General features: G+C 43.3%; 1 protein-coding gene across 12 annotated transcripts in view; it reads left to right on the top strand.

Annotated features, from left to right (window-relative positions):
* Positions 1-15,955, top strand: part of mapk10 (mitogen-activated protein kinase 10) — a 115,199-nt gene that overhangs the window by 91,142 nt on the left and 8,102 nt on the right. For 9 of the 12 annotated variants that reach the window (XM_014138910.2, XM_014138907.2, XM_014138909.2 and 6 more), the window contains 2 exons: positions 7,143-7,206; positions 9,375-9,452. In XM_014138910.2, coding sequence (XP_013994385.1) covers positions 7,143-7,206; positions 9,375-9,452 — 142 coding nt within the window. Of the gene's footprint in view, positions 1-7,142; positions 7,207-9,374; positions 9,483-15,955 lie in introns of all 12 variants that reach the window. The other 3 variants (XM_045692623.1, XM_014138913.2, XM_014138914.2) reach the window with 1 other exon arrangement.

Here is a 15,955-nt window from a genome sequence, read left to right as displayed (position 1 = left end):
ATATGTTGTGGTAGATAGTGTGTAGTAATGTGTGATGTACTATTTTATTTTTGATGTAATTGCCTTCATCCTGTATGGACCCCAGGAAGCGTAGCAGCAGCTAGTGGTGATCTGTAATAAACAGAAAAATACAGAATACTAACTCAATGCAGAGAAGAATGTGGCAGGATGTCTGTGTGCTGTGCATGTCTGTGTGGCTTTCTCCTCACTAACAGGAAGCAATATACCGTCTGGCTGCATCTATGAATACGGGAGCCATTTTTCACTGTAGAAGTAGTCGTTAATGTGTTGATGAAACTGCAAGAAAACCATGCTGTAGCCTACTGTACTCTGTCATATCTAGACAGAACGTCTATGCTATCTTATTGTAATCTTAAAATGTATGAAAAAACCTATAGATTTGATAAATGGGTTCGTAACACCACCTAACTATCCTCTGTGTTGTAGACATATGATAACATCTGGACAGTAGTCCTGTACAGTACACATGCAGCATGTACAGTACCTCGAGATTCGGCTGAACTTTTTCTCAGGCTCACCCTTTCACTTTGATTGATTGATACTCTGCTGAACAACTACCTACCGGTCTCGTGACAAATACTGAGTCCTTGGAAGCAGCCTGTAATGTTGTAGTCCAGTAGTGTACGTATGCATTGACCTCTTTATTAACCCACTTCCAAGGTCACATCATGAAGTCTCGTCAAAAATCTTCCTCATGTTTGACAGACAGATAGGGAAGGAGACGATAGAGATAGAGTTGAGGGCAGTTGGAGGAGTACTGAGGAGATACAAATGATTGACAGGCGTCAGTCAGTCAGTTGATGTCTGCAGCACTGGTAGGCTGACATACAATACAGTCAGATGTCCTATACTATACTCCTGTCCTATACTATTCTCCTGTCGTCTATACCTGTCATATACAGTGCATTTGGAAAGTATTCAGACCCCTTGACTTTTTCCCAAAAATGTTACGTTAAAGTCACGTCTACTCCTGCTCCTCCCCTCCGGCGTTTGACGTCGCCGGTATACTATCCACCGGTCCTGGCAACCATCATTACGCTCACCTGGCACCAATCATTACGCGTACCTGCGCTTCATCATGAGGCACACCTGGACTCCATTACCTCACTTATTACCTCCCCTATATCTGGCACTCCCTTAGATTCTTTCCCCAGTCAGTAGACGCCTCTGCTATGTTGTCTCGTTCCATGTTTGTTGTTTTATTAAACGTACCACCTGCTCCTGCTTCTCGGCTCTCAGTTACAGACTTATTCTAAAATGGATTAAATAAATAAAAATCCTCATCAATCTACACACAGTACCCCATAATGGCATCACAATACCCCATAATGACATCACAATACCCCATAATGACATCACAATACCCCATAATGACATCACAATACCCCATAATGACAAAGCGAAAACAGGTTTTTAGACATTTTTGCACATTTATTAAAAATAAAAACAGAAATACCTTATTTACATAAGTATTCAGACCCTTTGCTATGTGACTGGAAATTGATCTCAGGTGCATCCTGTTTCCATTGATCACCCTAGAGATGTTTCTACAACTTGATTGGAGTCCACCTGTAGTAAATTCAATTGATTGGACATGATTTGGAAAGGCACACACCTGTCTATATAAGGTCCCGCAGTTGACAGTGCACGTTGGAGCAAAAACCAAGCCATGAGGTTGAAGTAATTGTCCGTAGAGCTCTGAAACAGGATTGTGTCAAGGTACAGTTATGGGGAAGGGTACCAAAAATGTTCTGCAGCATTGAAGGACCCCAAGATCACAGTGGCCTCCATCATCCTTAAATGGAAGAAGTTTGGAACCACCAAGACTCTTCCTAGAGCTGGCTGCCTGACCAAACTGAGCAATCGGGGGAGAAGCTCTTGGTCAGGGAGGTGACTCTGCCAGAGCTCCAGAGTTCCTTTGTGGAGATGGGAGAACCTTCCAGAAGGACAACCATCTCCGCAGCACTCCATCAATCAGGCCTTTATGGCAGAGTGGCCAGACAGAAGCCACTCCTCAGGAAAAGGCACATGAAAGCCCGCTTGGAGTTTGCCAAAAGGCCCCTAAAGGATTCTCAGACCATAAGAAACATGATTCTCTGGTCTGTTGAAACTACGATTGAACTCTTTGGCCTGAATGCCAAGTGGCACGCCTGGAGGAAACCTGGCACCGTCCCTACGGTGAAGCATGGTGGTGGCAGCATCATGCTGGGGGGATATTTTTCAGGAGCAGGGACTGGGGGATTAGTCAGGATCGATGGAAAGATGAACAGAGCAAAGTACAGAGAGATCCTTGATGAAAACCTGCTCCAGAGTGCTCAGGACCTCAGACTGGGGTGAAGGTTCACCTTCCAACAGGACAACGACCCTAAGGACACAGCCAAGACAACGCAGGAGTGGCTTCAGGACAAGTCTCTGAATGTCCTTGAGTGACCCAGCCAGAGCCCGGACTTGAACCAGATCGAACATCTCTGGAGAAACCTGAAAATAGCTGTGCAGCGATGCTCCCCATCCAACCTGACAGAGCTTGAGAGGATCTACAGAGAAGAATGGGAGAAACTCCCCAAATACAGGTGTGCCAAGCTTGTAGCATCATACTCAAGAAGACTCAATGCTGTAATCGCTGCCAAAGTACTGAGTAAAGGGTCTGAATGTAAATATGATATTTCAGTTGTTTTATTTTTTATAGAAAAAAAATAGCAAAAATGTCTAAAAACCTCTTTTTGCTTTGTCATTATGGGATATTGTGTGTAGATTGATGAGCAAAAAATAACTATTTTATCAATTTCAGAATAAGGCTGTAATGTAACAAAATGTGTAAAAAGTCTAGGGGTCTGAATATTTTCCGAATGCACTGGACTATACTCCTGTCATCTGCATCCGTCCTATACTCATGTCCTATACTATACTCCCGTTCTATACTATACTCCCGTTCTATACTATACTCATGTCCTATACTATACTCCTGTCCTATACTATACTCCCGTTCTATACTATACTCCCATTCTATACTATACTCACGTTCTGTACTATACTCCTGTCCTATACTATTCTCCTGTCCTATGCTATACTCCCGTCCTATGCTATAGTCCTGTCCAATGCTATACTCCTGTCCTATGCTCCTGTCCTATGCTATACTCCTGTCCTATGCTATAGTCCTGTCCTATACTATACTCCTGTCATCTACATCCGTCCTATACTCATGTCCTATGCTATACTCCCATTCTATACTATACTCACGTTCTATACTATACTCCCATTCTATACTATACTCATTCTATACTATACTCACGTTCTATACTATACTCCTGTCCTATACTATTCTCCTGTCCTATGCTATACTCCTGTCCTATACTATTTTCCTGTCCTATACTATACTCCTGTCCTATGCTATAGTCCTGTCCTATGCTATACTCCCGTCCTATACTATTCTCCTGTCCCGGACAGGAAGACCACACAACCCACTCATGTGACGCACCCCTCCTAGGGATGGCATGGAAGAGCACCAGTAAGCCAGCGACGCAGCCCCTGTAATAGGGTTTGAGGCAGAGTATCCCAGTGGAGAGAGGGGAACTGGCCAGGCAGAGACAGCAAGGGTGGTTAGTTGCTCCATTGCCTTTCCGTACACCTACACACTCCTGGGCCAGACTACACTCAATCATAGGACCTAATGAAGAGATGAGTCTTCAATAAAGACTTGAAGGTTGAGACCGAGTCTGCGTCTCTCACATGGATAGGCAGACCATTCCATAAAAATTGAGCTCTTTAGGAGAAAGCCCTGCCTCCAGCTGTTTGCTTAGAAATTCTACGGACAATAAGGAGGCCTGTGTCTTGTGACCGTAGCGTACTTCTAGGTATGTACGGCAGGACCAAATCGGAAAGATAGGTAGGAGCAAGCCCATGTATTGCTTTGTAGGTTAGTAGTAAAACCTTGAAATCAGCCCTTGAACGATGGTATCAGAAGCAGCACTAAGGTCTAAGAGCACGAGGACAGATGCAGAGCCTCTGTCTGACGCCATTAAAATGTCATTTACCACCTTCACAAGTGCAGTCTCAGTGCTACGATGGGGTCTAAAACCAGACTGAAGCGTTTCGTATAGATTGTTTGTCTTCAGGAAGGCAGTGAGTTGCTGCGCAACAGCTTTTTCTTAACTTTTTGAGAGGAGTGGGAGATTCGATATAGGCCGATAGTTTTTTATATTTTCTGGGTCAAGGTTTTGCTTTTTCAAGAGAGGCTTTATTACTGCCACTTTTAGTGAGTTTGGGACACATCCGGTGGATAGAGAGCCATTTATTATGTTCAACATAGGAGGGCCAAGCACAGGAAGCAGCTCTTTCAGTAGTTTAGTTGGAATAGGGTCCAGAATGCAGGTTGAAGTTTTAGAGGCCATGATTATTTTCATCAATGTGTCAAGAGATTTAGTATTAAAAAACTTGAGTGTCTCCCTTGATCCTAGGTCCTGGCAGAGTTGTGCAGACTCAGGACAACTGAGCTTTGGAGGAATACACATATTTAAAGAGGAGTCCGTAATTTGCTTTCTAATGATCATGATCTTTTCCTCAAAGAAGTTCATGACTTTATCACTGCTGAAGTGAAAGCCATCCTCTCTTAGGGAATGCTGCTTTTTAGTTAGCTTTGCAACAGTATCAAAAATACATTTGGGATTGTTCTTATTCTCCTCAATTAAGTTGGAAAAATAGGATGATCGAGCAGCAGTGAGGGCTCTTCGATACTGTACGGTACTGTCTTTCCAAGCTAGTCAGTAGACTTCCAGTTTGGTGTAGTGCCATTTCCGTTCCAATTTTCTGGAAGCTTGCTTCAGAGCTCGGGTATTTTCTGTATACCAGGGAGCTAGTTTCTTATGGCAAATGTTTTTTGTTTTTAGTGGTGCGACTGCATCTAGGGTATTGCGCAAGGTTAAATTCAGTTCCTCAGTTAGGTGGTTAACTGATTTTTGTACTCTGACGTCCATGGGTAGGTGGAGGGAGTCTAGAAGGGCATCTAGGAATCTTGGGTTGTCCGAGAATTTATAGCACGACTTTTGATGCTCCTTGGTTGGGGTCTGAGCAGATTATTTGTTGCAATTGCAAATGTAATAAAATGGTGGTCTGATAGTCCAGGATCATGAGGAAAAACATTAAGATCCACAACATTTATTCCACGGGACAAAACTAGGTCCAGAGTATGACTGTGGCAGTGAGTAGGTCCGGAGACATGTTGGACAAAACTCACTGAGTCAATGATGGCTCCGAAAGCCTTTTGGAGTGGGTCTGTGGACTTTTCCATGTGAATATTAAAGTCACCAAAAATTTGAATATTGTCTGCCATGACTACAAGGTCCGACAGGAATTCAGGGAACTCAGTGAGGAGCGCTGTATACGGCCCAGGAGGCCTGTAAACAGTAGCTATAAAAAGTGATTGAGTAGGCTGCTTAGATTTCATGACTAGAAACTCCTGTCCTATGCTATACTTATGGCCCATACTCATGGCCTATAGTCCTGTCCTATACTATACTCCCGTCCTATACTATAATCCTGTCCTATTCTATACTAATGTCATATGCTATACTCCTTTCCTATACTATACTAATGTCATATACTCCTGTTCTATGCTATATTCTCCTGTCCTATACTATTCTCATGTCCTATTACCCTGTCCTATACTATTCTCCTGTCCTATGCCCCTGTTCTATACTATACTCATGTTCTATGCTACTGTTCTATACTATACTCCTGTCCTATTCACCTGTTCTATGCTATACTCCTGTTCTATACTATATTCCTGTCCTATTCTCCTGTCCTATGCTCCTGTTCTATACTATACTCATGTTCTATGCTATACTCCTGTCCTATGCTGTTGTTCTATACTATCCTCATGTTCTATGCTCCTGATCTATACTATCCTCATGTTCTATAATACTGTTCTATGCTATACTCCTGTTCTATGCTATGCTCCTGTTCTATGCTATACTCCTGTTCTATGCTATAGTCCTGTCCTATACTATACTCCTGTCCTATACTATACTCCTGTTCTATGTTATACTCCTGTTCTATACTGTGCTCCTGTTCTATGCTATACTCCTGTCCTATACTCCTGTTCTATACTATACTCCTGTTCTATACTATACTCCTGTCCTATTCACCTTTTCTATGCTATACTCCTGTCCTATACTATACTTCTGTTCGTTACTATACTCCTGTTCTATGCTATACTCTTGTTCTATGCTATACTCCTGTTCTATGCTATACTCCTGTTCTATACTATACTCCTGTCCTATACTATACTCCTGTTCTATACTATACTCCTGTTCTATGCTATACTCCTGTTCTATGCTATACTCCTGTTCTATACTATACTCCTGTCCTATACTATACTCCTGTCCTATACTATACTCCTGTTCTATACTATACTCCTGTCCTATGCTACATTCTCCTGTCTTATGCTATACTCCTGTCCTATACCCCAGACAAGCACACCTGATTCAACTTTTCAACTAATCATCAGGCCCTCAATGAGTTGAATCTGGGGCTACAACAACAATGTGTTCTGCTGGGGGTCCTAGAGGGATGTAGTTGAGACCACTGGTAGAGAGGGTATATCAATGATCTGTCTGCTAGCTGCTAATTTGCTGAACTCATATTTAAGGTCTCACGTGTGGCGCAGCTGTCTAAAGGCACTGCATCTCAGTGGTAGAGGCGTCACTACAGACCCTGGTTTGACCCCGGGCTGTATCACAACGGGTCCTGATTGGGATTCCCATAGGGCGGCGCACAATTGGCCCAGCGTCGTCCGAGTTAGGGGAGGGTTTGGTCGGGCTAGGCCATCATTGTAAATAAGAATTTGTTCTTAACTGACTTGCCTAGTTAAATAAAGGTTAAAATATAAATAAAACATATTTCTGTGTGTGTGTGTGTACCACGACATATTTTGTAAATATGGCTAGTGTTGCATATGTTTAGAAGCTTGTGCCATTTAATGTATAGTGCAAACTTCAAAGTGTTTTTAAGATATTATTTAAATGCTTACATGATACTGGCAGTGCTTAGGTGCCACTGGTCTCTTAGCCGTAGCTAAAACCGGCTTCAGCAGACACAATCAATCATCCTTGTGTTTCTCCCTCCAGCCGCCTCCTGCTATCTACGACAAGCAGCTGGATGAGAGAGAACACTCCATCGATGAATGGAAAGGTAAACATATCACATATTTAGAGTAGATACAGTTGAAGTCGGAAGTTTACATACACTTAGGTTGGAGTCATTAAAACTCGTTTTTCAACCAATCCACAAATTTCTTGATAACAACTATAATTTGTAAGTCGCTCTGGATAAGAGCGTCTGCTAAATGACTTAAATGTAAATCATTTTGGCAAGTAGGTTAGGACCTCTACTTTGTGCATAACACAAGTCATTTTTCCAACAATTGTTTACAGACAGATTATTTCACTTATAATTCACTGTATCACAATTCCAGTGGGTCAGAAGTTTACATTCACAGCTTGGAAAATTCCAGAAAATGATTTCACAGCTTTAGAAGCTTCTAATAGGCTAATTGACATAATTTGAGTCAATTGGAGGTGTACCTGTGGATGTATTTCAAGGCCTACCTTCAAATTCAGTGCCTCTTTGCTTGACATCATGAGAAAATCAAAGGAAATCAGCCAATACCTCAGAAAAAATATTGTAGACCTCCACAAGTCTGGTTCATCCTTGAGAGCAATTTTCAAACACCTGAAGGTACCACGTTCATCTGTACAAACAATAGTACGCAAGTATAAACACCATGGGACCACGCAGCCGTCATACTGCTCAGGAAGGAGATGCATTCTGTCTCCTAGAGAATAACGTACTTTGGTGCGAAAAGTGCAAATCAATCCCAGAACAACAGCAAAGGACCTTGTGAAGATGCTGGAGGAATCAGGTACAAAAGTATCTATATCCACAGTAAAACGAGTCCTATATCGACATAACCTGAAAGGCCGCTCAGCAAGGAAGAAGCCACTGTTCCAAAACCGCCATAAAAAAGCCAGACTACGGTTTGCAACTGCACATGGGGACAAAGATCGTACTTTTTGGCGAAATGTCCTCTGGTCTGATGAAACAAAAATAGAATTGTTTGGCCATAATGACCATCGTTATGTTTGGAGGAAAAATGGGGAGGCTTGCAAGCCGAAGAACACCATCCCAGCCGTGAAGCACGGGGGTGGCAGCATCATGTTGTGGGGGTGCTTTGCTGCAGGAGGGACTGGTGCACTTCACAAAATAGATGGCATCATGAGGGAGGAAAATTATGTGGATATATTGAAGCAACATCTTAAGACATCAGTCAGGAAGTTAAAGCTTGGTCGCAAATGGGTCTTCCAAATGGACAATGACCCCAAGCATACTTCCAAAGTTGTGGCAAAATGGCTTAAGGACAACAAAGTCAAGGTATTGGAGTGGCCATCACAAAGCCCTAACCTCAATCCTATAGAAAATTTGTGGGGAGAACTGAAAAAGCTTGTGCGAGCAAGGAGGCCTGCAAACCAGACTCAGTTACACCAGCTCTGTCAGGAGGAATGGGACAAAATTCACCCAACTTATTGTGGGAAGCTTGTGGAAGGCTACCCAAAACATTTGACCCAAGTTAAACAATTTAAAGGCAATGCTACCAAATACTAATTGAGTGTATGTAAACTTCTGACCCACTGGGAATGTGATGAAATAAATGAAAGCTAAAATAAATCATTCTCTCTATTATTATTCTGACATTTCACATTCTTAAAATAAAGTGGTGATCCTAACTGACCTAAGACAGGGATTTTTTACTACAGTAGGATTAAATGTCAGGAATTGTGAAAAACTGAGTTTAAATGTATTTGGCTGAGGTGTATGTAAACTTCCGACTTCAACTGTAGATATGTTGTAATTATATTGCTAAGGAGGCCTCTATCTGAGGTGTATATTGGCTGCGTTTACACAGGCAGCCCAATTCTAATCTTTTTTTCCACTAATTGGTCTTTTGACCAATCACATCAGATCGTTACACATCAGTTTTTTTTCAGAGCTGATCTGATTGGTCAAAAGACCAATTAGTGAAAATCATATCAGAATTGGGCTGCCTGTGTAAACGCAGGGTCAGAAGCTGGCCTACAATACAGTCTACTCATTCATTTTCTATTTGAGTTTGTATAATAACTTTTCCATTTTGTGTGTTGCCATGGTAATTCGACTCCTGGAATGGACTAGTTGAGCAGAGGAGAATTGATTTCTCTGCTGCTATTTGAAAGATTTTTTTCTCCACAACTTTTCCTCCCTCCCTCGCTCTCTCGCTCGCTCGCTCTCTCTCTATATCTCTCTCTCTCGATCTCACTTTCCAGAACTAATCTACAAAGAGGTGATGAACTTTGAGGAGAGGACGAAGAACGGGGTGGTGAAGGGACAGCCCTCTACCTCAGGTACTCTCAGTGCATAACCTAGTCCCCTCTGTAAGTTGAATTATCAATATAATCACTCACTGGACATTTCTTTGTAACAGAGAAATTCATCCGTACATTGGCCACCATTCGTCTTTGTCTCTCATCTTGTTTTTCCGAGACATGTAGTGTAGAATTTGTACATGAGTAATTACATCTGTATGTAAAAGTACCGATTTTAAACTGTAGATTTGGTCTTTTTTGACCAACCATACGTGTTTTGTGTATGTACAATGATAAATCTGTATTTGAATGGTATTAATGTACGCAGTTAGGCAATTGAAAAGTAATATCTGTATGGACTAAGTGATTCATGTGCATTGATTAAAAAGGTTGCTGTCCACCTACTCTATGGAAAAGGTAATATAGGCCATATATATATATATATATACACTGAGTGTCCAAAATATTACGAACACCTTTCTATTATTGGGTGTCACCCCCCCACACAAACACATTTTCCCCTCAGAACAGCCTCAATACATCGGGGAATGGACTCTACAAGGTGTCCAAAGTGTTCCACAGAGATGCTGGCCCATGTTGACTCCAATGCTTCCCACAGTTTTGTCAAGTTAGCTGGATGTCCTTGGGGTGGTGGACCATTCTTGATACGCATGGAAAACTGTTGAAAAACCCAGCAGCGTTGCAGTTCTTGACACAAACCGGTGTGTCTGGCACCTACTACCATACCTTGTTCAAAGGCACTTAAATCTTTTGTCTTGCCCATTCACCCTCTGAATGGCACACATACACAATCCATGTCTCAAGACTTAAAAATCCTTCTTTAACCTGTCTCCTCCTTCTCATCTACATTGATTGAAGTGGATTTAACAAGTGACATCAATAAGGGATCATAGCTTTCACCTGGTCAGTCTGTCATGGAAAGAGCAGATGTTCTTAATGTTTTGTACACTCAGTGTATATTTATTAGAGTGTACTTTCACATCTGTACTGTAACATATCATGAATTAAAGCTGGGGTCTTTGGTCCTTGCTCTTCCAGAGAAACAGTAGAATTCCTCTCGTTCTGAGCTTGCCTTCTAAGATGTCCTAAGATGTGTGATAAATATTTTCAACCCTATAAATATGTTCTGTAAAAAGTGTAGTGTAAATTCCCTTGAATGGCCACTTGAGGGCAGTGTGGAGTCGTGATGGCGTTAGTCCAGTCTAGTGCTGCTGAGAGGAAAACAACTTGCCTCAGTCATTCTCCTCAGCTGTTTTTGGCAGAGAGCATTTTATACTGTACAAAGTCTCACTATGGAAGTTGTATTTGGGGATTGCGCAGTGTCTACAGACATCCTTGTTAGGGCTCTGTTAAGGGGATAGTGGCCTGGAAGTTGTTTAATCCGCAGTGCGATACTGTCACTGTCTCCCTCCCCCCTCCGTCTGTCTCTATGTCCCACTCTTTCTCTCTTTCCCTCCCTCTCTCTCTCTCCCTCCCTCCCTTATCCCTCTACCTCGCTCTCCTTCCCTCTCTCCATCCCTCTCTCTCCCTGCAATTAAGCAGATGGGTAGCCCTAGTGCTGAGGCGAGCATAGAACAGACGCAGTGCTGAAGAGTCCCAGACGGCAGTATTTCTCAGCATTAGCAGTACCAGGCTCTGGAGCACTGCCATTCAGCAGTACTTGGCTCAGGGCTTTTATAGATCACATAGCCAGCCAGGAGGCAGAACCAACTTTAGGGTTTAGTGATAGACCACCTGTCATTCTACACAGACCCAGGTAGAATCAGGGGAAATAGAGGACCGCTTGGCTAGCACAGTGAACAATCTACTATACTGGTTGTGGATGAATGCAAATACAATGTGTTTTATGTGTTGGTTACTGTTCTTTGGCAGCATTTCTATATGGGAGGATATATGTAGAATAAAGCATTTAGGTAGTCTTAGATTATTTCAGAATTTCTCCCTCCCAAAAATATATATATATTTTTTATAGATATCCAGAATTGCTTTGATATTTTGCAAAGATGATGTGTCATGTTTGACACAGGATTCTCAAATCTTAGAATGGTTTTAGAAGTTTATTTTTTCCTTGAAGAATAAAGTTAGCTTACATTGATGTAGAAGCCACTGTGTGGGCACCGGACCCCTTCTCCTACTGCTCCGTCTCTGAGTAAACCTGCCACTGTGGGGTTGGATACAATCCATGTTTCAGCCATAAATTGTGATTTAGCCTTCTCGTTTTATTGGTGGTCAGCTGAAATGTCTCCCACTGTCCTTTTTTTAACCACCCGCCTGATAAACAGGAGATTTATGGTCCGCCTGCACAGTGGATGTCTTTTGTACAAATCACCTCACCATTTGGTATGCTCTGAATCGAGAGGGATTGTTTCCTCTCCAGTAGATGAAAGGTATACGTGTAAAGGACATGCGTTATGTGTCACTACAGACTTAGTGACTGTGGATTATGAGGCAGTGATACACATGGCAGAATGTATGTGGATACCTGCTCATCGAACATCTCACTCTAAAATCATGGGCATTAATATGGAGTTGGTCCCCCCTTTGCTGCTATAACAGCCTCCACTCTTCTGGGAAGGCTTTCCACTAGATGTTGGAACATTGCTGCAAGGACTTGCTTCCATTCAGCCACAAGAGCATTAGTCAGGTCAGGCACTGACGCAAGCAGTAAAATTTGATTTAAAAAAATGGATAAAAAAAAAACCTTATGGAACAGCGGGGACTGTGAAGCAACACAAACATTGGCACAGACACATGCATACACACACACACACACACACACACACACACACACACACACACACACACACACGATAACATACGCACTATACATACACATGGATTTAGTACTGTAGATATGTGGTAGTGGTGGAGTAGGGGCCTGAGGGCACACAGTGTGTTGTGAATGTATTATAATGTTTTTAATTTTGCTGGACCCCAGGAAGAGTGGGGATCCAGCAATATATGGGGATCCATAATATATACAAATACAAATACTGATGTTGGCCGATTAGGCCTGGCTTGCAGTCGGCGTTCCAATTAATTCCAAAGGTTTTTGATGGGGTTGAGGTCAGAGATCTGTTCAGGCCAGTCAAGTTCTTCCACATCGATCTTGACAAACCGTTTCTGTATGGATCTCTTTTTGTGCACAGCGGTGTTGTCATGCTGAAACAGGAAAGGCACAGATCATCTAGAATGTCATTGAATTCTGTAGCGTTAAGATTTCCCTTCACTGGAACTAAGGAACCTAGCCCGAACCATGAAAAACAGCCCCACACCATTATTCCTCATCCACCAAACTTTACAGTTGGCACTATGCATTCGGGCAGGTAGCGTTCTCCTGGCATCCGCCAAACCCAGATTCGTCCGACGGACTGCCAGCACTCGGCGATCCAGTTCTGTGAGCTTGTGTGACCTACCACTTTGCGGCTGAGCCGTTGTTGGCCCTAGACGTTTGCACTTCACAATAACAGCACTTACAGTTGACCGGGGCAGGTCTAGCAGGGCAGAAATTTGATGAACTGTCTTGTTGGAAAGGTGGCATCCTATGACGGCGTCACGTTGAAAGTAACTGAGCTTTTTAGTAAGGCCATTCTACTGCCAACAACGGCCATTCAACTGTCAGCAACGGGTGTGGCTGAACTAGCTGAATCCACTAATTTAGCCATGTAGTGTATAAGTCTAGATAAAACCAGTGGACTGAAATAGGTGCCGGTACTGTTTTATATTCAGGTTCAGAAGCTCCACAATAGTATTGAGCTAATATTCTATAAGAGGAACAGGAGCTCAAGCAGTAGAACATTTGAGGTTCCGGTACTTGGCTCCGGTGAGCTTCTGCCCAAGTCGAGCGAGCACTAGATAAAACTATTCTCAATGGGAGGTATTTGATAATAAGAGAACACTTTTTGTATTCCTACCTGCTTAAATAATGTTCTCTTCAGTTTTCTATTCTACTCTTTAACTAGATGTTCCCTCATCTATTTGTTTCCTGCAAATGCTTTTAGTCTACCATATCCGGTTCTGGTATAGCCTAGAATCCATCTCGGAAAACAGAACCAACTCATTCAGATTTATTTGAATCTAAAAGCCAAAGAAAGACAGAAAAGGGAAGAGAAAAATGATAGATGGAGCCATTTGCTGTGAAATGAAATGAAATAGCCCTGTCGAATCCTCTGAAGGAAAGATGAAGGACGACATCTTCTGCATATTATAATAAGAAACCGGACCAGTTTAGAGCTGATTATCATCCTCTGCCCTTTTTATTAAACATGTCATCTCTTTTACTTTGACATGCTACTACTGAACACACAGAATATGAATATGTCTTTTAGGGACCTTTAAATAGAATCTTAGTATTAGTGTCTCTGAGGAGAGAGAGAACAGTGGACCCCAGCCTTAAGTTGTTCTGTTACTGTCTCTGAGGAGAGAGAGAACAGTGGACCCCAGCCTTAACTTGTTCTGTTACTGTCTCTGAGGAGAGAGAGAACAGTGGACCCCAGCCTTAACTTGTTCTGTTACTGTCTCTGAGGAGAGAGCAGACAGTGGACCCCAGCCTTAACTTGTATCTGCTACTGTCTCTGAGGAGAGAGAGAACAGTGGACCCCAGCCTTAACTTGTATCTGTTACTTCCTCTGAGGAGAGAGCAGACAGTGGACCCCAGCCTTAACTTGTTCTGTTACTGTCTCTGAGGAGAGAGAGAACAGTGGACCCCAGCCTTAACTTGTTCTGTTACTGTCTCTGAGGAGAGAGAGAACAGTGGACCCCAGCCTTAACTTGTTCTGTTACTGTCTCTGAGGAGAGAGCAGACAGTGGACCCCAGCCTTAACTTGTATCTGTTACTGTCTCTGAGGAGAGAGCAGACAGTGAACCCCAGCCTTAACTTGTTCTGTTACTGTCTCTGAGGAGAGAGAGAACAGTGGACCCCAGCCTTAACTTGTATCTGTTACTGTCTCTGAGGAGAGAGAGAACAGTGGACCCCAGCCTTAACTTGTATCTGTTACTGCCTCTGAGGAGAGAGCAGACAGTGGACCCCAGCCTTAACTTGTATCTGTTACTGTCTCTGAGGAGAGAGCAGACAGTGGACCCCAGCCTTAACTTGTATCTGTTACTTCCTCTGAGGAGAGAGAGAGAGAACAGTGGACCCCAGCCTTAACTTGTTCTGTTACTGTCTCTGAGGAGAGAGCAGACAGTGGACCCCAGCCTTAACTTGTTCTGCTACTGTCTCTGAGGAGAGAGAGAACAGTGGACCCCAGCCTTAACTTGTTCTGTTACTGTCTCTGAGGAGAGAGCAGACAGTGGACCCCAGCCTTAACTTGTATCTGTTACTGTCTCTGAGGAGAGAGCAGACAGTGAACCCCAGCCTTAACTTGTTCTGTTACTGTCTCTGAGGAGAGAGAGAACAGTGGACCCCAGCCTTAACTTGTTCTGTTACTGTCTCTGAGGAGAGAGAGAACAGTGGACCCCAGCCTTAACTTGTATCTGTTACTGTCTCTGAGGAGAGAGAACAGACAGTGGACCCCAGCCTTAACTTGTATCTGTTACTTCCTCTGAGGAGAGAGCAGACAGTGGACCCCAGCCTTAACTTGTTATGTTACTGTCTCTGAGGAGAGAGCAGACAGTGGACCCCAGCCTTAACTTGTATCTGTTACTTCCTCTGAGGAGAGAGAGAACAGTGGACCCCAGCCTTAACTTGTTCTGTTACTGTCTCTGAGGAGAGAGCAGACAGTGGACCCCAGCCTTAACTTGTTCTGTTACTGTCTCTGAGGAGAGAGAGAACAGTGGACCCCAGCCTTAACTTGTTCTGTTACTGTCTCTGAGGAGAGAGAGAACAGTGGACCCCAGCCTTAACTTGTTCTGTTACTGTCTCTGAGGAGAGAGAGAACAGTGGACCCCAGCCTTAACTTGTTCTGTTACTGTCTCTGAGGAGAGAGCAGACAGTGAACCCCAGCCTTAACTTGTTCTGTTACTGTCTCTGAGGAGAGAGCAGACAGTGAACCCCAGCCTTAACTTGTTCTGTTACTGTCTCTGAGGAGAGAGAGAACAGTGGACCCCAGCCTTAACTTGTATCTGTTACTGTCTCTGAGGAGAGAGAGAACAGTGGACCCCAGCCTTAACTTGTTCTGTTACTGTCTCTGAGGAGAGAGCAGACAGTGGACCCCAGCCTTAACTTGTATCTGTTACTGTCTCTGAGGAGAGAGCAGACAGTGAACCCCAGCCTTAACTTGTTCTGTTACTGTCTCTGAGGAGAGAGAGAACAGTGGACCCCAGCCTTAACTTGTATCTGTTACTGTCTCTGAGGAGAGAGAGAACAGTGGACCCCAGCCTTAACTTGTTCTGTTACTGTCTCTGAGGAGAGAGAGAACAGTGGACCCCAGCCTTAACTTGTATCTGTTACTGCCTCTGAGGAGAGAGCAGACAGTGGACCCCAGCCTTAACTTGTATCTGTTACTGTCTCTGAGGAGAGAGCAGACAGTGGACCCCAGCCTTAACTTGTATCTGTTACTTCCTCTGAGGAGAGAGAGAAC

Source organism: Salmo salar, chromosome ssa13 (genome assembly GCF_905237065.1).
Source record: "Salmo salar chromosome ssa13, Ssal_v3.1, whole genome shotgun sequence".
Taxonomy (NCBI): domain Eukaryota; kingdom Metazoa; phylum Chordata; class Actinopteri; order Salmoniformes; family Salmonidae; genus Salmo; species Salmo salar.
Note: the sequence above shows the minus strand (reverse complement) of the source record. Positions and strands in the feature narration are given on the sequence as shown.